At 41.9% G+C, this 27,908-nt stretch overlaps 1 protein-coding gene across 3 annotated transcripts in view; it reads right to left on the reverse strand.

Moving 5' to 3' along the window:
- Positions 1-27,908, reverse strand: part of Agbl1 (AGBL carboxypeptidase 1) — an 809,509-nt gene that overhangs the window by 625,227 nt on the left and 156,374 nt on the right. For all 3 annotated transcript variants that reach the window (XM_077800295.1, XM_077800297.1, XM_077800298.1), the window contains exons 7-9: positions 12,322-12,530; positions 5,428-5,593; positions 4,413-4,480 (exon numbers count right to left, since the gene is read on the reverse strand). In XM_077800295.1, coding sequence (XP_077656421.1) covers positions 4,413-4,480; positions 5,428-5,593; positions 12,322-12,530 — 443 coding nt within the window. The remainder of the gene's footprint in view (positions 1-4,412; positions 4,481-5,427; positions 5,594-12,321; positions 12,531-27,908) is intronic.

Genomic DNA, 27,908 nt, shown 5'->3' on the forward strand with positions numbered 1-27,908 from the left:
CAAGTCTTAGGACATGGTTTCTTGGCCTCAGGTTGTAACATTAGCTTATCCAGTGGATGGTTAAACATACATATGTTGTATTTTTACACTAGAAAAGAAGACGATAGACAACTTTTCTCAGAATTTGTGTCAGTATTTGAGTTCTCTTCATAAGTAATAATTTCTATAAAATGAGGTAAACTATGTAAACAATAAAGCAAGAAAATATTCATCTCATTTACCACTGTGATCCACATGTTTGTGATTATCATCCCTATTGGCCTCTCTGCCTCTGTTTAGGTGGGCCCTTCACTCTATCCCAAACATTAATGAGCACCTGCTATGAGCAAGGACTCTTCTACGTTCTGAAGAGTCAATGAGAGTCAATGGCTTTCTGGAGTGAAAGAGTCAATGAGAGAAGAAACAAAGATCCATGCTCCTGTGGAATTTGCCTTATAGTAAGAGAGAGAAGACAGTACATAATAAAGTAAGCAAATGAATGAGATCATTACCAACAACAGAAAATGTCCTGGAAATGATGAAAGAGAATGATCTAATTGTGACTGAGTCTGGGTTATGGAAAACTATTTGAACTGAGTTATCTGAGGTCTCACAAAAACTATCATATGAATATATCCATGACCTAAATGACAAAACGTCAACTATGCAAAAAAAGAATAACTAGAAGAAGGAAGAGTCTGAATTTGCTCACAAAAGAAAGATAGTTGAAGCAGAGAACAGAAGAGGAAGACTGTAGAGAATAAGATGGAAAAAGAGGCAACAGAGAAATTTTATCAATCCTTGCAGGTCCTGGGGAACAGTATCATTCTCCTACTACACCTTTATCTCTGTACATTTGAAAGTGTACAAAATACCACCAGTATTTTCTTCATTGGGTAGAATACTCTGAGTCAATTTAGTCTTTCTTCTACATTATCATTTTGGTTAGTTTTATGATGAAAGTGATTCTTTTCTGAACACTTGTGTGTTTTTTAAGGGTTGTAGTCTTATAGAGAAAAGACACCCAGAATCAAACAGTCCAGGCCCTCTATCTTTCCATATCTTAGATCAAGTTCCCTTAATAAAACAAGGGTGAAAAATCTACCACGTGTTTTCGATGAGTACTTAATTAGTTAAGGAAAAAACTGGCAGTCCTGACTAAAAAGAGCTAAATCATATAAATGTGGGAAATATATGCTTATATTCCTAATCCAGGGGAAAAAAAGTAAAACTCAATATTCAACCCATCTTATGTAATTTTCCTCCAAGTTTCAAATAAACTATACATGACTATAGTTTATTTGATGCTAAATTTCATGCTCATCCGTTCAGCTTCATATTTCAGGTTCAGTGTGCATACACCTGGTCCAAACTCCATAGCCACCACTCTTGACCTGTTCAGCTGCATTTTTCACTTCCTGTTTTCCTCCAGCCATGGCCTGGGGTGGCCTTACTGAAAACCCCACCCAGCCAGACACTGGGAAGAGTGTCCCCATCAGTGAGTTAGGCTCCCATGGTGTGTCTGGAGGGAGCAGTGTCATGTAACCCATGCTGCAGTCAGTTCATCCCACATGTGGTCAGAGGACCCACTGAGTCTTTGGGTAGGAATTACTGAAATGTGGCCTACAGGTTGTTTTGTTAAAAAAAAATATTGAAATACAGTCACAACTATTCATTCATGTATAGTCAATGGGTGCTTTCTTGGCATAATAGCAGAGTGGAGCATGGAGACAGAGACGGTTTCTGGTCTATAAAGGTCTGGATCTTATTTTCTCCTGTCACTCAGCCGAGTTATCACCTCCTCCTATGTGCCTTCTAAGTACCATTAATACTTACCTCGAGATGGACCTGTTTCTAAGTCCTCAAGTCAACCCAGATGCCCTTCACCATCTAGGATTCTGACACCCCGCAATCCAGATAATGCTTTCTGGCCCTTGCCTCTTACACTGGAACTCTTGGATATTGTTTTGGATATTGTCTGCCACACACTTGAGTTCAAGTTTGACATTCCTGACTTAAACTTTAATACCAAAAATCCCCAAGTTCACTAGACTAAGAAATCTTGGAAGATAAAAACTATGTTTCATTTGTTTTTGTATCACATTACATCCCCAAGAACCTCTCATGCTCTATAGGGGACATGCCCAAAAAAGTACCTGAAAGAGAGAAGAAAACTTAAGAAGAAGGAAAAGAGGGAGGAAAGGAAGAGTGGAAGGAAACAAATGCCTGAATTCACTTTGAATATCCTCCTCATCCTTAATTTGCTCAAATCTGATGTTTGGGTATATAGGGGGAGGTTGGGCGAAGAACAACATATAACCAACATCTCTTTCCTGTTTGTTGTGAGTTTCTCTTGTCTCATGTTGACCTTGACAGTTTTCAATCAAATCACAGAACCCAATATTCAACTCTCAATAAAACTTTGCAGATAAAAGTTCCTTTTAATCATGCCTGCTGAAAGTGTGGTACAGATTATGAACTGCAATTTTCAAATGGAAAAGCCACAGGTTAAAGGCCTGGATCAGTTCTGAGAACCAAAATCTATATATACCTGGCTTTTCATCCACATCTCTGGCAGCAAATCTGTCAAGTTCACCAAGGAAGTACCAGCTTGCTGGAGTACCAGTTCCCCTGTTCCTGCCGTCCCCCAGTGGAGCCCTGGTTCTGATACCACCCCATTTCTCTACAATTCATGCTCATACTGACTTCTGATCCCCTCCTTGGCTTGAGGGGTTTTGATGAATAGTTTTTAGTCCCTCACCCATTTGTCTTGTACACTTTTCCCAGCCAGGTTTGTACATTTGTTTAGGTTCCTCTCGACCCTACTCTAACACCCTGTGCAGACTGGGGAGAGTATTTGAAAGTCCTCCTTCCCATGCTGGGTGAAGTCATGCACCCTGTCGCTCTGCATCAGATACAAGAGGCGACTGACACTGCATCAGACATCCAGTTATCAAAGAACAAGCAAGAGGGGAGGGGAAAGTGGCATTGATGAATGACTGCCGCAGTGCAGTATTATTCAAATAATTCAGCACGTACTCCACAGGCCTGCGCCGCCAACCCACAGCAAAGAACCAATTTGCCACTGATGACTTCAGAAATGATTCTATTTATCAACAAAACCCTGAGAACATCAGACTGTCAATAGCAGTGTAAGCCCAGAGATGTGGCTAAGAGATAGTCACTAAATGTCTGCCACTACCTTCAACAAGGTGAGTGATTATCATGATAGAGAACTCAAAAGATTCTTTCTAGATAGGAGGAAAGGGAAGGAGAAACAGAGGGAGGAAAGAAGGAACAATGAGCAAACCGACCAATGGATGAAGAAATAAATGAAGGAAGGAAGGAAGGAAGATAGACAGAAATAGATTTTTAATTTGGAGTTTTATCCCTAGGGATGGTAGCATTTACTCCTATGTTTTATTCTGCAGATGATGAAACTAAGGAACTTGAAGAAACTTGTTCAAATCCATGTGCACCATCAAGAATGAAGAGAGAATTATAATGCACAGATAAGTAATTGCTCAAAGGCAAAGGTTCTCAAAAAGGGAAATTTTGACAATTCCTGGAGACATCTTCAGTTCACGAATGAGGAGCAAAGGGATAGACGCTAGCATTGTTCAGAGGTCAGGGATGTGGCTAAACACCCTGCAATATACTGGATAGCCCCCACAAACAGAAACTATTCACTCAAAATGCCAAAGTGCCAAGGTTTAGAATGCCTGTTGTAGAAAAGAAGTCAGCAAGGTACGTCCTACTGTCTGTTTTATTGGAACACAGCCATATCCACTCATTCATGTATTCTTAGGGCCTACTTTTATGCTATGATGGCAATTTGAGCAGTTGTGACAAAGGCTGTATGGTATAGTATATCTAAAATAACTACTATATGACTTTTTCTAGAAAGTTTGCTAACTTCTGTTCTGTAACAGAGGCCACTGTCATGACTCTCTTTGGGCCAGGTTGTACACTTTGCAACTCAAAGGAGAGCAATTCCCACAAATATAAGTGGGTTTGGACAATGCACTAGCTCTGTGAAGAATAGGCAGATAAAAAGAGTGCTTTATGAAGATAGGTGTGAACGAGTAGAAAGTGTCCTACAAAATCTTTGCATGGTCTCATGGGCACTTGTTAAATAAACCAACCATACGCATTAAGTGTCTATGCAAGGATCATGCTAATAGAATAATAGCATTTTAACAATCAATAGCTCCAACTTCACAATGAAACAGTATACTAGACTCATCAAGATGAAAATGATAACTGGGAAATCAATAACAGTAGTTGTCCTTTTTTGAGCATCAATCACCATAGTGGTAGTACTAAAGTAAGTCCTTAAAATTTACACTGGATTTGGCAAACATGGGACATGATATTTTTCTTTGCGTGATGTGACTGTGGAGATCATTACAAGCCAGAGCTTGTCTACCTACTTCCTCTTTCACATCCTCAGAATCCGAGTCTTTGTCCACCTCTTCATCACCATCATCTTCAAAATCTTCTGCATGGGGAAAAGAAAAGTGAAATGAATGAGGCATTTCTGTTTTCTTAGACTCATCACAGTGGTTGGTGCATCTTCACACCAATAAGGGACCCATTGTTTAAAGTGCACAGTATCCCAGTGCACTGTAAATATTATCTATATGTATAAAGGGTGTGCATACAGAGTGTGCATGCAGGCGTGTGAACACGAGATCATTAAGTCTAAACTGTGGTCCCACATCAAATTCAAGATACAAACAGAATAAAATGACACACCTATACTACTCTGGTTTTTCTCCCACTCGATTATGGATATTTGTGTAACTGTCAATGCCAAAGTTTAGTAATCACATGCATACAAAATTTGTTACAACAGGAATATAGCTTTCAGTCTCTAATTTTTAAATGCAGGAACTTATTTAAAAAAAACATCTAATGTCATTGTGGCAAAATTACACCTGAGCAAAATCTGTTCCATACTAGGAAGACAAGGGTTGAAAAGCACTAAATTCTTTTGACAGTTAAGATCTTTCTGGAGATTAAAAAAATCACACTGGTAAATATTCCAATATGAGTAGCATGGAGTTGTTAATAGCAAGACATTTCTTTCAGTTTAATCCTTCAGGAAAATTAATTCCACTAACAGTCAGTACATTAGAAAGAACTCCATCACAGAATTGTGAATAGATTATTTTTAATTATTTAAGGAGATAGTAGAGGCTCTCAATAGCTACCAAGCAAAGTGGCAACAGTTAATAATTAAGAGCAAAATAACAGATCTGGGTGTTTGTCTACCCTGTATATGAAAAAAAAAAACCCTGCTTTTTCTGTGTATACCTATAATTAGTTTACTGAACAATCATGGTTGACCTGCAAAACAGCTAATTCTACTTCCATCCACATTCCCCTGCCATATTGCTAAAATGCAAGCTTGTCTATAAGCTCATAGCTATCTGGGCATTTTACCTTCAGATAGAGCACATGGAGGCTCAGGGGTGAAGCTCCCAGGGACTGAGAAGGCATAGGCACTGCTGGGTGTGACCAAAGGAAGTGGACTCACTGGGTAGCATTGCCTCAGGATCTGCAGCATGACAGAGATGACAGGCTCCATGCCCTTGTTGTCCAGGCAATTCTGACCAAAGGGAAAATGATATCAGACACTGACATCTATGTACAGACCCCTCACTCCAACATTTTTCAGTAGGTGAATCACACACAGGCTAAACAGACAGAAAACGGCCTTAGTGTCTAATGTCTAGTTTGAACATTCTCACATAGAATTTTGTCTAATGTAGCATTTTCCCACACTGCTCATCTGGTACTATGAAAATAGACTTATAATTACTTCAAGGGATGCTGGCCTTAAGGCAAGACACTGCCGAGGATGGCTGTGGAAAGAGAAGGGGGACACCTTCCTCTGGCCATCCATGAGTCATTGTAAATTATAGACTGAGATAGGGAATGAGAAGCTGAGTTGATGGAAGTCTTGCTTTGCTCTCTCAGGTAAAGAGAAAAAATAAAGGAAAAAGATAAAATAATGAAATCAGAAGGAAAGACTCAGTAAATCCCATGTACCTAAATTAAACAGCATGCCTCATCTCAAAGCCCAGTGTTGATCCCTCTTGGTACCTGCCCAAAGCAAAGAAAAATTGGGTTTGCAGATGTAACATTTTGATTCTGATGGAACATGACAAGATCCTTCTTCTCAGACACTCTGAAAAATGTAAGAACAAGTTTACTAAATTGAGAGAGAGAGAAAGAATTCAGTATTGTTCTGTATCTCCTCGGCAAAAACACAATCTTTTTTTTTTCAGTAGTAAATGATTTTTTGTGCTGACTTGGTATAGAAATTTGACTAGTGTGGACTTCCAGTCTGATACTGCTAACAGGAGCAGCAACCTCTGAGGACAATAAGTCATAGCAGTAGCTGTGGTGGATGTGGGGTCCCACCACAGGGCATGTGAAGTTCTGTGATACTACCACACTGTGTACCCCTAGGCCCACATTGCACATAGCTCCATATGCAAAAACATGGAGGAAAATATCTTGATAAAAATTTACCTATGAATTCAAGCTACCCAAATAACTTCAATAGCTACATTTCTCCAAAAAGAAATGTCTTAATACAACCAAGAATGCCATTTTCCCTTCAGTGTGCTGAAATGGTACCAATCAGCTGTGTCAGAGTGCACAACAGGAAACACTCCCCATGGAAAATGAATTAGTTGAGGTTGTTCCACCCCTTGGCCTGGTCAAATAGCCTCAAGTGTTTAGTGAAAAGTTATTAGAGTTGATAAAAGAAAAAAAAAGAATGTAGAAGAGGAACAGGGAAGCTGAGATAGATGACTGATCAGAGATAATGTTCCAAACCTCAGCCTTGGGAGAAACAGAGCCAGGGTCAAGGCAGAGTTCAGCCAAAAAAGCCAACATTTTAAAACCAAGTCGATCTAGGATTATAATCAATGCTGATAGATATGATCAGGCTTTTGACCTTGTGTGAAATGGTGAAAATTCAGTGGAAGGATGGAAGCAAACACAAACAGTGTTCTGAAAGTTCAGTCCACAGTGTGAGCTGAATTGGGGAAGGTGGAGATGGTATTAAAATCTTCAGAAACCAAGGCATTAGGAATAATGTTATATTTGATGTCTACTACACTGTAGAGGAAATACTTAGAAATTCACAGGTGATCCTTGGCTCCAAGGTAATAGAAATTCCTAGGTCTACTTGTCTAGAACAAACAGATAGGTGCTCAGGAGGCCTAAGATGTCAGAAGGCATCATTAGTTTCAGAAAATCCACATAAAAAAAAGTAGATCCTAGAAGGTCACAGTACTCAGGGAAGAGTCCTAGTAATAATCCTTATAATAACAAAGTGAGACATTTTAGTGGAAAAGGATTCTGGTTAAGTGAGAGAAGTCACGGTCCCAGTTCTGCTTCTACAGGAGCCAATGCCATTAGTACCTCCCACTGAGCTCCTGCAGGCAGAGCAATGTTCCCCCTCACCTTCTTAACTCTCCCTCTTTCCCCTCATGCCCTCTGATAATCTCCTCTCTGAAAACATTCCTTTAAAAGCATAAATCAGTTTAATGGGAACAGACTTTCAGTTTTCAAGATGAAAAGTGTGGTGGAGATGCATGAGTGCAGCTGTACAACAGTATACTGAACACTACAAAACCGTATACTTAAAAAGAGGTAACAGGGTGAATTTCATATGCTAGGTATCCTGCTACAACTAAAAAACACTTTCAGGCAGTTCTGAAAATTGAAGCTAGGGCCTCATGCTGGGCAAAAGCTCTACCCCTGAGTTACATCTGTTGTCCCTAAAATGTTTATTTCTTAAAATTTAAAACCATGTTTCTCCATGTTTAAACCTGATAAAATAAAATTCCAAGTTCCTGCTCATGAGGCAGAAAACTATGTAGTCTGATCTGCCCTTTCTGTCCACCTTATGCCGCCTTCTTTCTGTGGGATGGAAATAAAAACCCAAATCCGTTCCCATGGTTCAGGAAGCACTGAACGCTGCCCCTGCCTGTGTCTCCAACTTCACCTCAATCCTTGCCCCTCGCTCACCAGGCTTCTGCCAACTTCTCTGTATATTGAGCTCACTCCACACCCGAACCATCACCCTACCTGAACGTGGGCCTTTGCATTTGCTTATTTCTTCCTTCTTTGACACCCTCAGCTCCTCCGACCATCATGGCCCTGCTTCTTTCTTGTCATTCAGGTCTCAGGGCCCAAGAGTTATGCTCTGACCCCAGCCTGGTGTAGCCCCTTTCCCTCTTTCTTTCTAGTCTTTTTGAACATAGGAGAGTAAACTCTAAGACTCAGAGCAGATGTACTGTAGCTCTGAGTTAGGAATGTCTTCCATGGAAATATTCTTGGTCTGGGACCCCTGGTTTGCTCTCATCTAGGTCTTTCCTTCTGCCTGACTCCCCAAAATGTCCCGTTTCCCCACTAGTTCTATACTAGTTCCTCTCTGTGTCTGTGCCCAAAGACTATCTCCTCTGTTCTTCTAAACAGTACCTAAACCAATAGCTGTTCTCCTGGCCTGACTCAAATAGGATTCCTTTTAGGACTCAGGAAACTGAGTAAAAAATAAATGTTCTTGGGCCAATCTGACCTCCATGGTATCTAGCTCCTGATGCCAAGTTGGTAACATTCTCATTAGGATTCAGTCCTTCCTTTCAGAGATCCATGATAGTAGTAGCTGGGCCTGTTTAGCAATGAGGATCCTGATGAATCAAGGTTTGGCCTTCCATTCTTTCTGATAAAAATAGCAGCTGCTGTGTCTTTTGTGAGGCAATATCATTCCTTTTCCCAGTGATTTTCTCAAAGGGCGATACCAATACAAGTATCATCAGCCTCACCTGAGTACTTGTGAGAATGCACAAGCTTGTGCAGACCTCAGACCAACCAAATTAGAAACTCTGGGGATGGGGTATAACAGTGTGTATAAATCTCTGGGTGATTCTAATACATGTCAACTTTGAGAACCACTGAGTTTTTGCAGCTTTTTAACCCTCTTAAATTGGTATAGCTCTAAAGCGTGGTCCCTTCATCTGATTATTTCACATAGGTTTATTCTTCTGTGATTACCTATTTGTCCAAATGGATAATTATCTCATACAGTTTCAGAGCATCCCTGTATGGGTTTTTTGTTTTAATCTTACATCAAGTTATCCTTCTGCCTTCTTCATGCAAATCTCCAACAAGACTGCCTTGCAGTATACAGCTCCCTCCCTGCACTATAGATAATCTCAGCCTTTGAATGTTTAGGGGATGCTTAGAGGTATGCACAGGGATGGTGACCCAGGAAACAAAGAGGTGGGCTCATGAAGAGAGAGACACGACAAGCAGTGGCCTCAACAGAAAGGCAAAGGACAATACGTTGGGCAAAAGCTATGGGAAAGACTCAAAAAATAGCTTTTTCTCAGTCAACTTCATGCCCAGTAGGCTTGTAACTATATCATAAACATCAACAGAAATAGTACAGGACTGTGCTTTTCAAACTGTGAGCCCCAGACCAGCAGTATCGATATCACTTAGAAACTAACGTGAAAATTATCAGGCCCCTCCTCAGACCTTCTAGGTCAGGAATTGCGAGGATGAAGCCCAGAGAGCCCTGTGGTAAGGAGCCCTCCAGCCCACCCCAGTGCATACTCAACTTGGGGCAATGCTAGTACAGGGAGGAAAAGCACAAACTCTCCGGTGAAGCCAGCAGATTCAAAGCCAAGCTCCAACACTAACTACCTTCCTGAACTTGGGCAAATTACCTAATATTTTTTCTCAGATTCTTCATCTGTACCATGAGGATGATAATACAGTCTACCTCAAAAGCTTTTTTAAAATGTCAAACTTGGAAGGTTCGTATAAATCACTAAGTTAGACGTGGGCCATAGTAAGAGCTCCATACAAAGAAACTGTCCCTCCCTTCTCCTTGTCCTTCTCCTTGTCCTCCTCCTCCTCTTCTTCCTCTTCCACTGTTGCTGCTTCATTATTATTTCGCCACCATCACTGTCATCATTGTTAGCAGCTGTAGCAGCAGCAGCAGCATTACCACCACGATGATTCTAATTTTTAAATAGAGATTGAAACACCCATCACCAGATCCAAGGTCCCTGAGTTGGCCATCCAGCCAGCTTTCTCCAGCAGAAGAGGCAGCAGGGGTGATGGGCAGCTCAAACTCAGCACAGCTGCCAAGGGCATCTGTGCTCAGAGCACTCAGCCCAGGACTGGGAGGTTACTCAACACTTGCTATGATTCTGCCAGGGGAGTAATGGGCCATTTGGTTTCTAAGCCAAGAAAACATATCTTGCACCTGAAAGGATCATTTCCCCAAAACAGGAGAACGTCCAATGTCAGACTTTGCACATGAACTTGAGAACATCTTCTCTGGAAGAACATATTACTTAAAACACTAAAAGCAAAACAGAGAAGGGGTGAAGGTGGAGAATTCAACCCCTTGAAGTTGTCACCCACACATTTCTCACACTCCTCCATGTTCTTAATGTATCACAGCCAATTTATGCAGCATTGTTCCACAGACCCCTCCTGAACAAGTTTTTCATATAATTCATGGGATGGAGAAACCTTGCTATAAGATTCTACCTCCATTCACCTCCAGTTTCCATTTGCAGCAGTAATTGGAGGTTGGGAGCTTGTTGTAAATGTGATTAATTGAACAGTTGAGGTCTTCACTAACCTACTGAGGAATTGCTACTAAAACCCTGCATACACACTTGCAACCCCCCAATTCCTGGGCTTCACTTGGTGTTTTCTCCACTGTAGTCCTATCATAGATGTGTATATCTGGGGTGGCCATGTTCTTTTACTGCTCTTTTAATTGTTTTTGTAGCACAGAACAGAGAAACAGCCAATTCTGCAGAGGGTAGAGGAACTGGGTAAAGTATACAAGACAGAATGGAGGTTTTTAGCATCAGCAATACAAAGGGACATTTCACAAAAACTGAGAGAGATTAGAGATTTGGGTGACTACAAGCTTGACTACAAGCTTCCAAAAAGCATGTGGAAACTTGGAAAAATTCAAAGCTTTGCTTCATCCAGGGGGAAAAAAAAAAAGTAAAATGCAGCTATTTCATTACGGAGAAGCTCTGAAATCTATGATGATGGAGAGAAACCCAGAGGTGATAGCACATAGAAAATTAGATATTGGTTTGCAGCACAGTATTATGTTATGGTTTAGGGGGAAAAGCCATTTTTTAAATGGGAAAAGTCTACAGACACCATGGTCAGAAAACAGCCCAATTGTTGGCTGCCTCTGGGTATACTCAGGTAGAGAAAAAATGCAGGGGGGTCCAGAGAGGATCAATAAGTGCAGAACCTGGTAAATAGAAAGACATCGGGGACCTAACATATGCGAAAGTGCAGATAATGGAGATTTGGGATTCTTGTGTCACCAATAAAGAGGATAAATATAGCCTTGAATGATGATGTCTGAATCATCATCAGACTTAGTTATTTGGGTTGGCATCCAGGTAACTCTAGACCACACATTCATTCCACAGGCCTTGCAGTTGATCTCCCTTTGCTTGGGACTCTTGTCCCCTTAGAATTAGCATGTCCAGGTCCTTCTAAAGAACACCTCATCCCTCCACCTATGGGAGTCACCCTTACACTCTTGATCACACAGAGCGATAGGAAATTATCCTCCTCATAGGATTCTTTGCTTGCTTAATGTCTGTCTCCTGCTAGGATATTTGCCCCACAAGACCAAGAGTCTATCTGCTATATTCACCACTAGATTTCCAGTACTGTTCTTCCAATAACTGTTCACAATCAAGAAGCAGTTAAAATATGCCAAGCACTCTTCTGAGCACATTAACTTATTTAGTTCACACAACAACCTAGATGTTTTTATTTCCATCTTTTTTTTTAAGAAAAAAATAAGTGATTTTTCTGAGGTTGCACAGCAGTCAGGGCAGAGGCTGGAATCATCCCCCCCCACACACACACACACTCTAGGGTCTTTAACCAATAAAATCCTTCATTGTTTCAGCCTCCTACACATCTCACCTGATCTGCACTGAATCTTGCCTGTCCTGCGTCAGGGCTGTCCTACAGAGGGGCTGGGTTGGTTTATGGCTGCTCTCAACAGAGAGACTTCAACTTCTAGAGTCATGTGCCCTGACTCTAGAGTTCACACGACACCATTCTGGGCCTCTAGTAGTGTGAACTCAATCGATGATATATGGAATAAATGCATGAATCAATGACTGAGGATTTGAATCCAGAACACCTGTCACAGTGAGCACCAAGAACATTGTCACATGTTCCCGGTTCTGTTTCGTTGTGTTTCAGCCCTTAGGAATCATCCAGATGTCATCCCAACACAAGCATTACCTGTGTAATGCTGAACAGGGTCTCCATGCCCTGGGCCGCCAGGAAGGCCTCCCTGCCCGACCGGAAGGTGGCGATGTGCTGGAGACAGAGTAGAAGCCCCCGACGGATCATCACGAAGATGTTGACGGTGTCGTGGTTGTGCCAGTCCTGATGCAGTCTGAGCAAGCTGGTGACATAGCCTCTGTTCACCGCCCTGCGGCTGTTAGACTCTGACAACACAGGGAAAAGGCAATGTCAATCACAGGCTCTCCAGGGCCACACCTGCCTGAGAATAGCCCAGTGAGTCCTCCCAAGATCCTTCATTAATTCCATATATATATCTATCAAGTTCACACTTCCAGAGATACATAAAGGAGTCATGTAGACTCTAGAGTTAAAATACCTGGGTTCAGAGCCCAGCTTCTGCCCTTACCACTGCACATAAAGTCGGCAGATGTCCTCTTACTTGACTGATCAAATCAACACACCAGTAATGGAACAGAGTTGTGATGTGTCTCCTGATATAATGATGCACTGAGAAAGACACAAAATCATTTCCGTGGTATTCCTGCCCCAAACGCATGACCTGAACAAAGTCATGAGAAAAATCAGCAAACTCTGAGTAAGGGATGTGCTATAAAATATCTGACCTATATTCATTACAAATGTCAAGATCATAAAAGGAGGGAAAAAAAAGATTGAGGAATTGGGGCTAAAGTAGGCTAAAAAGACATGACATCCAAGTATAATACAGCACTTAGATCCTGGGCCGTGAAACGATTTTTCTTTTCACTATAAAAGGCATCAGTGGAGCAATAGGCAAAATTTGACTAAGATCTATAGATTAGATGCTAGTGTTATATCAGGGTTACTTTTCAGATATTGATGAGCTGCGGTTATGAAAGAGAATATTTTTGATTTTAGGAAATTCACAATTGGTATATGTGAATGTAAATCATTCTCAGGAAAATAAAATGGTGCTGGGGGAGGGGAGAGGAAGGAAAGAAAGAGGGAGAGCACTTTCCATTGCACTCCCAGATTCCAGGTCTCCACTGAATCTTTGTGGACCTAGGATATTATTCTTTAGGTTAAGTAAACTACAAGGTTAGGTGGGGAAGAAAAAGACCAAGTGAGATATCTGAAAGGTTGTTGGCATAGGAGATGTGTCAAAGTGTTGTTCTAGAGAATGGAAGCCAGTTGATGGATAACCATTGGGTCATAAATTTGGTATATTGCCGCCTCTGCATCTGATTTTAGGCCTGAATTAAGCTGATTGAAACTCCATCACCTGTACCTCATCACCTGTGGCTTACAGAACCGCACCCCCGTCCCCAGGGAAAAATCCCTTCCTCAGGTATGGTTGAGATCTACTTGATCCTCAACCATTGAACCCAAACCCAACCCAGCTGTGAGACAGCAGAGCTGCCAGCCAGGATGAAATCTAACAGCCAACATCAGAGTCCTGTATATAAGTCTCCCCTCCATGCATGCTTTTTTTTTTTTTTTTAATTTTCTACTAGGTTTTGAACCTAGAGGTGCTTAATCACAGAGCCATATCTGCAGCCTGTTTTTATTCTTTATTTTGAGATAGGGTCTTGCTAAGCTGTGCAGGGCCTCACTAAATTGTTGAGGTTGGCTTTGAACTTGGGATCCTCCTGCCTCAGCCTCCTGAGCTGCTGGGATTGCAGGTGTGTGTCACTGTTCAGGCCCATGCTTGTTTCCTTTAAAGTAGCCAAGACACTGCCTGCAGAAAAGCCTGAGGGATTACACCAAGGACCTAACAGAGACTTGGTCCTCAGTCCTAGCTCCTCTGACACAGTGCTGGTAGAATTCCCTGCTGCCTCCAGACTTCTCAGCAACTCTTGTGGGCACGCCCTCCTCTCTGGGGTCTTTAACCAATAAAATCCTTCATTATTTTAGCCTGCTACACTTCTACCTGATCTTCACACTGAATCTCGCCTGCCCTGTGTCAGGGCTGTCCTACAGAGGGGCTGGCTTGGTTTATGGCTGCTCTCAACAGAGAGACTTCAAGACCAAATTAGAAATGAAATTTCTTGTATGTATAATTATGTCAAAAGGAACCCAGATATTATGTATAAATATAATGCTCTAACAAAATTAAAAAGAAAGAAAGACATAGGAACAGTAGAATTTGGCTTGACTGGGAAAGGAATTGCTCATAGTCTATCCAACAAGAGGAAGGACCCTGTGTAGCAGTGAGAGACCTGGCACAGAAAATGTTCAGGCAGAGAATTCAAGTCCAGGCACAGGATGACAATCCACCCAGCAGGGCTGTCCTACCTCTGTCAGCTCAATATGCCTGGTTGAGACCTCCACTGAGATTCTGCCTTATGGGTATAATTTTTAAAAAAATACGGTTAAAATTCTCCTTGAAGAAACAGGGGCACAAAAACAGTCCAAGATTCTTCTCTCTACAGTCAACCCATGCTACTTTTCAGAGTAGCATCTGTGGGCCTCAGGGTTGGTAGATGAGTGTGTACCATGACAGACCTATGGGCAGATGCCTGGGCACCTGAGCTCCCCCAAACAAAGTGCACTACAGCCCTCAAAGAGACCGAATCTCAGCCACAAATACCCCAGTCTTGTAGCTCTGCTCTCTCACTGCACATCTCTCAATCATCCAAACCACTCAAAATTGTTCATGAGACCACATGTGTATCTGGCCAAAGTGTGTATGTGGCAGAACCCATGAACTATAACCAGATAAGCAAAATTTACCTCAAAGTCTTTCTCTAAGACCTTGGAAGTGAGCAATAAGTATGAAAAATAACATGGTAATTCAATGCTTTATTCCAAAGAGATTTTCTCATAATATTAATGGAATTTTTTTTTGCTTGTTTATCAAATTCTACATTGTCAGGCTTCACGGAGCCCCACTGAGATTTTTGACACATTTTTGTAGTTAATTTTATTATTATTTTCTTCTTTTTACATCCCATTCATCCATGACCTTGAACTTAGAGTGGTGAGCTTTATACACCCCCGGAGATGTGTTTGTGGAAGGTTTACATCACCTTCATTACCTTCTTTAATGAATTACTCTTCAGTATCAAAACTATTTCTCTCCTTGGCTGGTCCTGGCCACAAAGCACTATAGTTCTCTACTGCCTAAATGAGGTTCCAGCCTCTCCAATATCTTATGTTTAAAAGAAAATTGAGGATTAAGTAGGAGGTATTAAAGGAAAGTATCATCTGCTTAAAAAGATGCCAGAATGGCAAACACAGCACACAGGGGCCCTGTGGGCAGTTCAAGGTTAAGGACTTTTGTCTTTTATCTATTTTAAGGGTATGAGAATGATAATGCATTATCCTAATGACCTTCATCTATTACTCTCTTTTTTTGGCCAGGGGAAGGGGGTAATGAAAAAATTAAAAAAAAAAAATCTTTAATTGTCTGAGAGAAAACACCTCTGTCAAATCCCAATGATTTTATTCACGATTTCCCTGCTAATCCCCAACAAGCTGTCATGTTTACTAACGTCTGAACTAGCTAAACCCCCTTCCTACCTGACCCTACATCAGTCAATCTTTGTCTGAGAATGGCTTGGGAAGTTTTGCAAAAGTCAATACGTATCTAACACCCGACAAGAGGAGATTCATCAAACTGAGGAAGAGCAAATGTGGAGAAGAGCCAAAGAATGAAATGAGGGTCGCCGGGATCAGCAACTTGAGGAGTTCTCCAAGATCTGAGAGGAAAACACTGCTTCTTCGCAAAACAAGGGGAAATATCGAGGAGAAATGGTGCGTTTTCAAATACTGTTCTGGGGGAGCTCAGAGTTTAGGAGGAGAAGGGGGCTCCAGGTCCCCAACCTTCTTCAGACCCTGAAGCCCAGGGGCATAAATGGCTTCCTCCTAAGATTTTTTTTTAATTGGAAAAAAATTAACTTCTGTAGCTTAGGTATGTAGACATATTTTTAATTTCTTAAGTAGACTGTTATCTCTTAATCTAGTTGGAAGATGATGGATGGACCGAAAGAAGTTCTGAGAGCCTTTAATTTTAACACCTACCCCACCTCAAATGTACTCTCCCTGCTTCCTGGGCACCCTGTTGTTCCACTGGTCACTCTCTGTCAGCCTCCTGCCAGGGATCTTCTTTGGCCAATTTTTATTTTGCTAATCCATGAATAATAGAGAAATTATCTTTCTCCTTCCTTCCAGTTCACCCTTTATATTCAACTTATCCCTCCAGGTTAGGTCCTCCCAGAGCCTCGTTAGAGCCAATTCTCAGTCTGAAATATGGTCTAGTAATTTTTTAACCCAAGTATTTCTTAGCTGAAATTCAGATGTCCTTCTTTCATGCACACCTGACAGATAGAGATTTTTACACTCAGACCAAAAGAAAAATCAAACAAAACATAGAAGGGCATATGCCAAGATATCAATGCCATTTCATGAAAAAGAGGTGGGTATTATGATTTTAGTGACTAATTTCGAGTTTTTTAGAGTTTTTATTCCCCACATATTCTATAATACACTTTGATAGCCAGAAGCAAAATGCATAACCCTTTGACTGTAGTTACAAATTAGTGGCCTGTCGTCTTTTGGCCAGGCCATGCTGTCCATGCTTATGCACGGTGAACAGGCTTCTGGGTTGCCATAGCAACCAACTCACCTTTCAGTCTTACCCCATCTCCTTCAAAAGTGAATTACCTGCCTAGAGCCCCTAAAGGCACTGGAAAGCAAAACCATCTTTATGAAGATATTTGTCTTCTAAACAGGAAAGCCTAAAAACCTTCCAGACTCAAAGGATTAAATTTCTCCTGGGAAATTTGGGGTGCGCTGACAGCTGGTGGGGAGAAATAACTTGGCTTGGTGTCCCAGATTACTACACCTGTAAGAAGCCCACTACTCTGCCCCTCTTATTTGGCAAAAGTAAAGGAAGTTGTCAATGCTGTGATCTTCCCCCGACCCCCATCTAGGAATTGCATCTGAAGTGACAACCTTCAGTGGAGGACACATGGGCCCCTGCAGCAGAGGAATGGACTGGAGACCAAGAGCCACACTCCAGGAATGAGACACATAAATTAGTGTAGACCTCTAACCCCATCTTCCCTGCCTCACTGGTCCTGATCCGTGGGCGACCCCTCAGCCTCCAGCAATCTGTTTTTCTTAAATCCTCCTATGTGGCCAGGGGTTCCACGATATCTCATCCCCCTTGAACATGTTGCTTCACCTTCTATCACTGTCTTCATTTGAAAACAGAACTAATTATATTCCCTTCTTATGGGGTTGTTGAGAGAATTAAATGAAAAAATGTGTGTAGATATATATAAATTAGCCCAATGCTTAACACTCAAAAAGCACCCTCCATACTGTTGCCTGTTGTACTTACCATCGTCACGATTGGCACCATCTATTTGTGATTCCAACCTCCCCTCCACCAAAGTGCCAACTGCTCCAGATATGGACATGTTCCTTTGACAGCCACATGCAAGAATGGGACCTTTGGGGTCCTATAGCTGTTGATTTGAACTTGGGGTCTAACACTTACTAGTTGTGTGACTCGATTAAATGACTTAGTGCTATAGTTTGAATAGGTGCCCTCCAAAGCTCAGGTGCTGCCAATGCGACAGTATTAACAGGTGCAGCCTCCAAGAGGTGAGGCCAGAAAGGCTCCTCCTGGTGAATGGGATCAAGGCATTTATAAAAGAGGCTGCCCACAGCATTCTGCTCACTTGCCCTTTTGCCTTCTGCCCCATGAGGACACAGTGAGAAGACCTCACCAGACACCTTGATTCTTAGACTTCCAAGCCTCCAGAGCCATGAGAAAATAAATTTCTGTTCTTTATAAATTACCTGGTCTCAGGTATTCTGTTACATCACAAAATGGACTAAATTGCCTAATCATTCTTAACTGTACTTCCATCATCTATAAATATTAGAGCAATGTAAAAAAAAATAAAGATAACTAAAGCATTTGCCTTATGAGTCCATTTTAAGGATCCAGTACTTAGCACAGCACCTGGCATAAGCTATGTGCGCAATAAATGATAATTCCCTTTCCTGAAAGGATGACATCCAAACCCCACAGACTTTTCACCAGTGGGAATAACCCAAGGAGAAGTTTTAAAGTAAGCAAATATTACAATCATGATGTTTGAATTTGCATTGAAATAGTTGACTTCTCATCCCCAAATAACCCCCTGTCACCCACTGCTGCCTAGCTGTCCTGAGATGCCCCCATGCACATGCATTGAGGATGGCACCACTTCATCCAAGGCGTCCTCACAGGCCACACTCACATTGTGGACCTCTGTACTTCCCCTCTTGGCAAAATTTGCATGCATTTGGGTCCGATTACCCTGAAGCCTTCTTAAGAGCCTGGTTAATCCTCTAGGATACAGTTGATTGATAACAGTTGTTTAAACTTAACCACCCTTGCTTTGGAATAAGACATATTTGCTTAAGAATAAATTTGAGGATTTGAAGTCCTCTGTCATTCCTGAGGACAGAAATCATCTTCAATTACATAGCGTACTGTGACATATACTATCCTAGGAAATTTTCACCAAAGGAAATTAAACAGCTTTATCATTCGTTCAGGAACTCCCTAAAAATCCATTTGTCTGAACAACTGACAATTCGGCTTATCTCTTTTGGAATAGAAGCTCCCTTCTGAGAACAGAAGACCACTCAGCCAGGCTCACCAAACTCCTATTTACTCTATAAGGTTTGCTTCCATCCCTCTGCTCGCTGTGTTCGACAACCTGAGCAGTTCTATCACAAAAATGTGCCTGATCTCAATCAGGATTTCACATTGACGGAGTCACTTCGAACCACAGCACCCAAACCCTGTGACTAGCACCCTAGAACTCCCTGTTTTTAAGACTCAAGACAAGGGTCAATCACTCAACTTTGCAATAGATGATTCTGGTGATCGTCTCAAGGAGCCAGTTTAGAAGCTCTTTCTGTACAAAGTAGCCTTTTACCAAGGCTTTGAAATCATATTACTAGAACAAGCCGCTGATGACTTTGCCATTGCAATGCCAATTACAAGCACGAGTGTTTATTGAGTGAATGTCTCCTATGAGCTCAGCACTAGGCTATGTCATTTTACATGGATCATCTCATTTGTCTCGTAGAAGGGCTTTGAGATAAGCATTATTATTTTTTCCTTTTACAAATGAAGATGCAAGAGAAGGTAAATAGCTTAAGTCCACAGAGCTTATACATGGCATCTCTAGGATCCAAATAGAATCCCCCACCTGACTCTGAAACTGACACCCTAACTTTTCCCCAAAGCCCTTGATTCAGGTTAACAGAGCTCACAATTTTGGGTATCCAGATACAGACACAATTTAACTCTTAACATCCAGCTAGTGACTTCTATAAGGACAGCCCAGAATATGAATGCAGTACCTGAGAAGGAGAGATGAAATCAGCCCTCACCCACTGCCTCCCCAGTTGCAAAAGCAGGTGGAGTGCTGCACACAAAGGAAGAGCAGCAAGAGATGTGCTAAAACATAACTCATCCTAATGCCTTCGGTATTGGAAATTACACTCGATTATCATTAGCTCAAATAAGAATAATAATATTGAATTACTTTACAGGTATCCCTTTCCCTTTCTAAAGTAGATGCATTTCAGTAAACTTGGTTATAAAGCAAATGTTGGTTTCAAGCAAATCTTGTTTTCCCACTGACTGCCTTTATAAGATTAAAGATGGTTTTCCTAAGCTGCAGAAATAGTGGCTCAGATGGATAAGAAACTAAACAATATAGCACGATTTGAAACCGAGACTCATCTACTTCTAATAAAGAAAACCAGCTCCATCTAATAACTCCCCACAGATATATTCCTCAACCAGAGAAATTTCTCCAAGCTCAGGAAAGTGTCGAAATCCACATCTTCCTTTTCCTCCATATACCTCTGCTCTTCTGAGTGAGCATACTGTCTAGTAAAGGAGTGTTTCATTTATGAAGGTAAAAACCACAAGACTCAAACCTCCTCCAATTCACATTCCACAGCTTGTATACTGAGTCAAACTCATATCATGCTTTATCAATTCTAAGGCACCTCTTTCCACATTTTCTTCAAAATTCAAGGTGATTACTAATCACCACTCTTAGTGGCATAAAATAATTGGTGTACCTTACAGTCAAGGAAATATGATTGGTCAAGGTTCAAGAAGATATGATTGATTTTTACAATACTGCATTGCTACATTGAAAATTCTCTAAAATGAGTTGATTCCAGGCAACAGGTGTCAATTGGAAGGGTTGCTCTGCATATGCAAATAAACAGATAGGGCTTTGTTCTGAGAACCAGACCCTGCTGCTGCTAGCAGACAGTGAGTTACAAACTAAAACTGTGCTCACACAATCAAACCCAAGGTACCACCATAAATCCATTCAACACAAATTTATTTAGCATCTATGGTATGCCATTGTGTGACAGGCTCTGCTGTAAGCAGTGGAACAAAAGAGACAAAGTCTCAGCTCTTATGGGGCTCACATGCCTGTGAAGCTGTTGGGGTGAGGGGAGGACGGTGCAGATACCAAATAGACGCACAAGAAAAGAAAAATAAATAAGGCAATTTCAGATAGTGACAAGTGAGAATAAAAGTGACATCTCGAGTGACTAAGGGAGGTAGCTACTCTAGACTGGGTGGTCAGGCGAGGCCCTTCAAGGGTACAGCATTTGAACTGAGATCTGAATGATAGGAAGGATTCAGAATGCAGAGATCTGGAGATAGGACTTTCTTACCATCTCCAGGGCACAGCAAGTGGAAACGCCAGAATTTGGCCAGTGCAAATAACAACAACAACAACAAAATGTTGGTTAGCTAAAGCCAGGTGATGAAAGTAAGGGGAGGGCAGCAGAAGATTACTGGAAAGGTGGGCAAAGTCACAACCTGTGCCTGCACCATACTGAGATCCACCACAGGGGTTTGTGCCAATATGGAAAATACATCAGGTCAGATTTTCTAACTGGTGTCTCTGCAAGAAAGACCTTAGGAATGATCGATTTTTGCATGGAAATTTGTATAAGAGTTTTTCTATCCATCCAGAGTTTTATTTTGAGGGTAGACTCTCAAATGCACTCACTGCCCCCCCCCCAAAAAAAAAGCCACTATTCTTTCTAGGTTCCTGTAAAAGATCGGCCTGGTTTCACTCTGTTGCTTCCAGCAACAACTCATCAGAGGATGATCCACAAATAAGAAAGCCAGGATTTATACCAGGAAGGAGAAAAACAACCTTTCCCACCGGCCTTTCTCTACAATTGCTATGTCAGCCATGGCGCTGCCTGCTTGGACAAGAATGCAAGACAAGCAGTAGGGACAACAGGAAAACAAATCTGCATGGTTGCAAACAGCGCATCTGAGTTAGCTCATTAACTAACTCTCTCTCCAGGTTCTCAGGGTGTGAGGAGGAGGCAAAGAGCAAAAGCCTCTGACCTCAAACTCGATGCCCTTGGCCTTATGTCATCTGAGAGCATGTCACAGTGAAATCCCAGAACTTTGAGCCTCACCCCAGCTCCTTTTAACTTGACTCCTATCATTATTTTGCATTCTGATTTTTGTTTTTGCAGGACTGGACATTGAACCCAGGGGTGCTCTACCACTGAGCTATATCCCCATCCCTTTTTATTTTTTTTTTATTTGATACAGGGTCTTGCTAAGTTGCTCAGGCTGGCCTTGAACTTGTGATCCATCTGCTTCAGCATCCCATGTAGCTGGGATTACAGAGAGTAGCACAGCATCCAGCTGGACACCTTGATGTTTCCCTCCTCCCCATCACCTAGGCTGCACCAGCAATGGTCGCCTCCTGGGCCCATCTCCATCCTCTCCTTCCCTGCACAGTGCATCTCACCAAAGCACAACCCAGAAACCTCTGACCAGGCTGAAAATAACATAATGCCCCAGGGAAATCGGTTGGGGTGCCAAGAGGGGTCTGATGTTCTCTGTCTCATCATATATGGAAAGGGTTTGCTATACTGTGTGTCCCTTGGTTAGCGGGAGGGACTAAGGAAGAGGCTGAGTGGGGTCTTTGGTCCCCACTACTGCCACCAGAGTAGCTTCACCATTATCTATATGCAGTTGTTCTGCAAAGGATTTCATTCTAAATAAAATATCAACAGTTTTATTTATTTAAAAAGAAAAGGCTTGAGACCCTCTGGGGTGAAATGAAGGGGTGGATTTTTTGTACATGTATACCAAGCGCATATCCCATGGTCCTGAGCCAAGCAGCCAACCTCTGAGACTCAATGTCCCCTCTATAAAACAGTTTTCTCAACCTCCCCCCATTAGCTTTGGGGCTGGATGCTGTTTGTGGTGGTGGGCTGTCCTGAGTCTTGTAGAATATTCTGCAGCAAACTGGACTTTACTCAGTAGATGCCCAGAGCAACCCTACCATATTTGTGATAGCCAAAAATATCCCCAGACCTTGCTAAGTATGCCCTTGGGGATAAAATCACTCATGTTGAGAACCATTATTATAGAACAGTTAAATATTTACCTGTCTTACAAGATTATGATGGGGATTAAATAAGATAATACACGAAAAGGTGCTTCATAACCTGCTATTTTTAGAAGTCCGTAGGAAGCACCTGATGTACATCTTGACATAAATAAATAATTGGCCAGTCAATCCCGAATGTAATAGGAAGCCACTGTGTACCTTCAGGGCCCTGAGATGTTTATCTTTGTGTCTATCTCTTTAAATCTTTGTGATACTTTATCTCTGTCAATCCATAGTCAGTCATCAATTATGTCAGGTTGATACAAGTTCTAAAATCCAAACATTTACAACTCAGCAGACTGGATGTTAACCCTTTGTTTCCTAGAATGAAAACAAAATGAGAACACGTGGATCAACTGAACAGGACCGCATCTGTATGCATTCACTTATTTATTTATTCCTTTGTTCGTTCCGATAACTTGCTCTGAGTGCCCACTATATAAAACACATTAGAGTTAATGGCTTAAGAAATAAGGATTAATGGGATAGAATACCAGGGCTGAGGCTCACAGAGTCTAAATAGGGTCACCAAACTGCCCACAGCCTGTGTTTATGAAGTTTTATGGGAACATGGCCACAGCCACTCCTTTATGCATGGTCCTTGGTGCTTCTGCCCTCTGAGGGCAGAGTGGAACAGTAACAGAAATTGTATGGCCCACAAACCCTCAAGCGTTTTGGCCTTTTCACAGAAAACACCCTGAGAGGGAAGACAGATACTGAGAATAGCCAGATGTCATTCACCACACAGGGGAGGCTCTGAGAGACTAATTTAAACTTCAGCAGGCTTTACATCCTTATATCATCAGCTCCTAAATTTTCCAGGATTCTCCGAGGGGCGGCAATAATCAAGCAAGTGTTGATCTAGGAAGATCAACAGCACTCCCACTCTGCCCAAGTCAGCTAGTTGAGATGCTACTGATTATCTCAGGAGGGGACTGCTTTGTCCTGTGACCACAACTTGACCCCACACAGTCTCTTGGGGGGCTGCAAGGTGACTGATGTGCTGTTAATGTTCTCCACCATGTGGTGCCCTGTGGACTATAAGGGGTTTAAACTGATAGCAAACCTTCATACATGACCCTGAACCTCCTTAGACAATTTTGACCTGTTCTAAAAGGAACAGAAAACCTCTCGGCACACAACCAGGCCAGAGCAAAAAAAGCCTTTGAGGGAGACACAGATAAATACTAACAGGATCACTTGCTTGAAAGAAAGCGTCCAGCATGGGTATAAGAACCAGCACTAATTATAACTGCATGACAACGATATGCTTTGTGTCAAGCAAGAAAGTCTCAACACCACCACCCACAGCTCTATGAGCCCCAGTGTGTGTACCTCTGGACACCTTGACCACTCTTCTGAAGGTGTTCACCATCCTGCTCTTGCCACGGAACAGCCTGCGTGTTCCCAACTGGAATCTGACCCTCCTTGTTTGATTAAGTTCAGTTTGTAATCCAAAGCTCTCAGTCCCTGTCCCCAATGCCAATCAATGCCAATTTAATAATGACGACACGGTTTTGAGAAAAAGGTAAAAGAAGTTTTATGGCTTTGCTAGCAAAAGAGAAACCAGGTTACTCTTGTCCCAAAGGCCATGACTCTCCAGATCAGGAGGGATGGGGCTTTTAAAGGAACTTCAAGGGTTACATTGCAGGTGTGCTTTGGTAGGGGGCCCCTGAGCACCCCATGGCATGTTAATTTGGATTCACTTGTTAATTTGGGAGATATTAGCTTCCCAGGCATCTCCTTCCTGTAGTGGGTGTGTTCAAGGGCAATTAACTTGGGGGAAGAAACAATAATACTTTCTCCCTAATCTTGTTAGGGAGGGGGAGAGGGGAGAAGAGAGAGAAAAAAATTAAAAAAAAAAAAAAATAAGCCTAAGAGCAATGAGGAATACATTCAGAAGGTGAAGGGACCACTGTTACAAGTTCAACTATTTAATTGGGTCCATTAGTCCCAAGAGACCCCAAAATTGCTCAACTCATGCTTAAGCATGAACACAATATTCTGGATATTTCTCTGGGACAAACTTCACTTGCTCTTTCTTAGCAGCACTTTATAGTAAAACACAGCATACTTTTCAAACTCCCCAAAGAAAGTGTCAACCTATTTTTAAATTGTAATCCTAAACAGCAGACCAAGTTCTAAGGGATCCCTTGAGAGTATTCATTTCAGAAATTTTCAAACTTGATTTCTTCCAGTCCCTTAGGAACTTCCCTGGAAGGTTCTCAGTGTCTATCCAGAGCTAGAGAAAGGGGAAGGAGGCTGGGGAAAGGCAAAGCTGTCATTAATTGGGGTCTCCTGCTCTGTTCCTACTGTATTTACTACCTATGTGTGTTATTTCCACACAGGATTCCATCTTTGGAAAAAAAGAAAGTTCTGCCATCAAAGAATTCTCAAGTTCCTCACCTAATGTGATCCTCCCATTTATGGCAAGCCAAAGTGATGTCAAGTGCAATGGCAAAGTTCTAAAATCATACAGTGAACCACTTGCTGAACCCAGAACCCAGGTTTACTAATTCCATGTGGAAGGTGGGAATAATCAGTGAAACAGGAAGATTTCCTGCTTTAGAGATGATCACAAATGAATTCAAACTTCAGCCTCTGGTTACTATTGGTGGGATCTCAGCAAGTCATTAGCCTCCCCTAACGACATCTTCCTGGGAGAATAACACAATTATCACATAAATGGGGATAATGAAAATTCAATGAAATATTGTGTGAAAAGTACCTGGCAAGTTCTGATGCTTCATAATTAATAGTTATGATCATTATCCATTGCAGGTACCCTAGTAAACAGTAATTCTCTTCCCACTCCCCACCCTCCTTCCCATCTCACTGGAGGCAAGCAGTAACAGTTCACAAAAATACCATCGAATGAGATGAGGGGTACCCAGAGGATGGATAGGCAGAAGGGCATTGTCCTTAAGTTAGAAGACCAAGCAAGGAAGGAAACAGGCTGTCACAAGGCGAGAAGAAGACTGAGAAACTTAACTACAAGATTTGCTGCTGTTAACCGGAGGTGGCCCTCACAAAGCTGCTGTGAATGGTCCCAACCCTCCTGTGAATCCTGCTTAATCATGCTAATATCACTGGGAATGCAGCAAATTCTATCAGCTGTTCTAACCCTGGGCTCCAACTCACCCTGCCTCCTCCCAACTCCCTTAAATGATGGCTGAGCAAATGCCTCTGAGACCGTCTTCAGCTAATTTCCTACAAGACATGCAAGCTGCTAACTCTGAGAAGCACAGATAGTATGGAATAGCAAATATGGCCAAAATTAGATTAAAATAACCTCCTGATAAACAAATTACTCACCGAAAATAAATATTGGACAAGCCTGACCAAGATAACTAAAAGAACAGCACCACCACATGGCAGGAATAGGAACTACATGTATTGCTGTCCACAGCTCAGCCTGGATTAGCCCACCCCACCTAATGGGTCAGAGGTGGGAAGGGAAGGGGGCAATCCAGGATAGGTTGCATCTTTCTAGCTTAAACATTTTTTAAAAATCTCTCATACACTTATGCAAGAGACATAAATATTTGGCAGAGAGAACTGAACTTTGGGCCAAGGGAAAAAAAAACTAAAAAGGAATGTTCCAAGTTGAAGGTAGCATGACATAATAGGAGTCTGTAATCCTTCCAGTTCCTGCTCCCTCCTCTCTCTCACCCCATCATTCATCAGCCTTGTCTCATGCTCAACCTCACAGCAGACATTGGCCCTTCAGACAGCCATGCTGGTGTTTGGGCATCTATCTCTGGGTTCCATTCAAATGCTATATGGAGAGGTTGGTATAATGCTCTTTTCTATCCTAAAAGACAGATGATCCCTCCCAAAATAATCCTGCTAATGCTTAGGAAGTATTTATTTAGCTTCCTTTCAATGTTTGGTCATATCTTCTTTGGGCTAAATAAACCTAGCCACATTTATCTCTTCTTCGTACAGCACAGGGCTCAGCTCCCGAGGATCTGGAGACAGGCAGGTAAGCTCTGCAGCCTTCTGGCCGTGTGAATTATTTAAGCTTTCCAAACTTCAGTCTCCCCCACCTGCAAAATGGGGATTAAAATGCCTCCTTGATGGGCTAAATGTATATACAGTGCCTGACATACTAAGAACTCGATAAATGGCAGGTATTTGTGTTGTCATTTCAAACCAACAGCGTGATGAATGTAGCTTGCTATGCTGCATTCATACAAAGTCGATCACAGCAGTCCACCCCAGTATGACAAATGCAAAAATCTATCAATATTATTTGAAACAAATTTTTGGCTCATCACTGAAATTTATTGCATGCTTCTCCAGAAGTTACAGCGGGAAGAATAGACACAAGGTCTATAATCATACCACAGTTTGATCTTTCTGGGGATGGCAATGGGGCTGGCCTCTTCGCTAAGGCTCAGTGAAAGTAAATGTAGGAGGTGTAAGTCAGGAAACTGAAATCCTTCCTTAGTTAACATTAATGTATTAGTCGCTCCTCTAGGTACCGCCCAAAGTAAGGGCTTGGGATACAGTAGGTATCTCAGCCTCTATGGAACTATAGCCAGTAAGAAAACTATGCATACATACATTTATGCAAAAACATGATCATTGATTATAATATGATTACTTCTTTGAAATACAAATGTCAAGTTCTGTGGAAAGATTTAACAGGAAACCAGCACTGGGCAGAGCTGGGCTTCAGTGGTACTCAGAGAAATCTCCTACCAGAGGTATTTGTGGTACGACCTAAGAGCCTGTGTTGGCAAAGTCTCAGAACTCTGAGTGGGTCACTTCCTCTCTCTGCTTCTCAGTTTCCTGGTATGAAAATGAGGATGGGCAGTAAAGGTCAATAGCTTCCAGGGTTCTCAGGAACCCTATGTTTCTGTGAATGTGTCTCACAGGCCACTGAGAGGAATTGATGGAAACTAGACGTACATGGCTCCAAGCTCTCTACCCAGAAAATGCACAAGTTAATTTCATAATGTGGACATATTTCAAAATATCATGTTGTTTGCCAAAGATGTGTTCATTTTTATTTACCAGTTAAACAATATATGAGAAAAACAACAAAACATGTTTGAATACCACTACAGTAGGAAACCTCAAAGTATTTTGGAGCTTTGATGGACTGGCTCCTGTCCCTCA

The sequence above is a fragment of the Urocitellus parryii genome, chromosome 6 (genome assembly GCF_045843805.1).
Source record: "Urocitellus parryii isolate mUroPar1 chromosome 6, mUroPar1.hap1, whole genome shotgun sequence".
In the NCBI taxonomy this organism is placed as follows: Eukaryota; Metazoa; Chordata; class Mammalia; order Rodentia; family Sciuridae; genus Urocitellus; species Urocitellus parryii.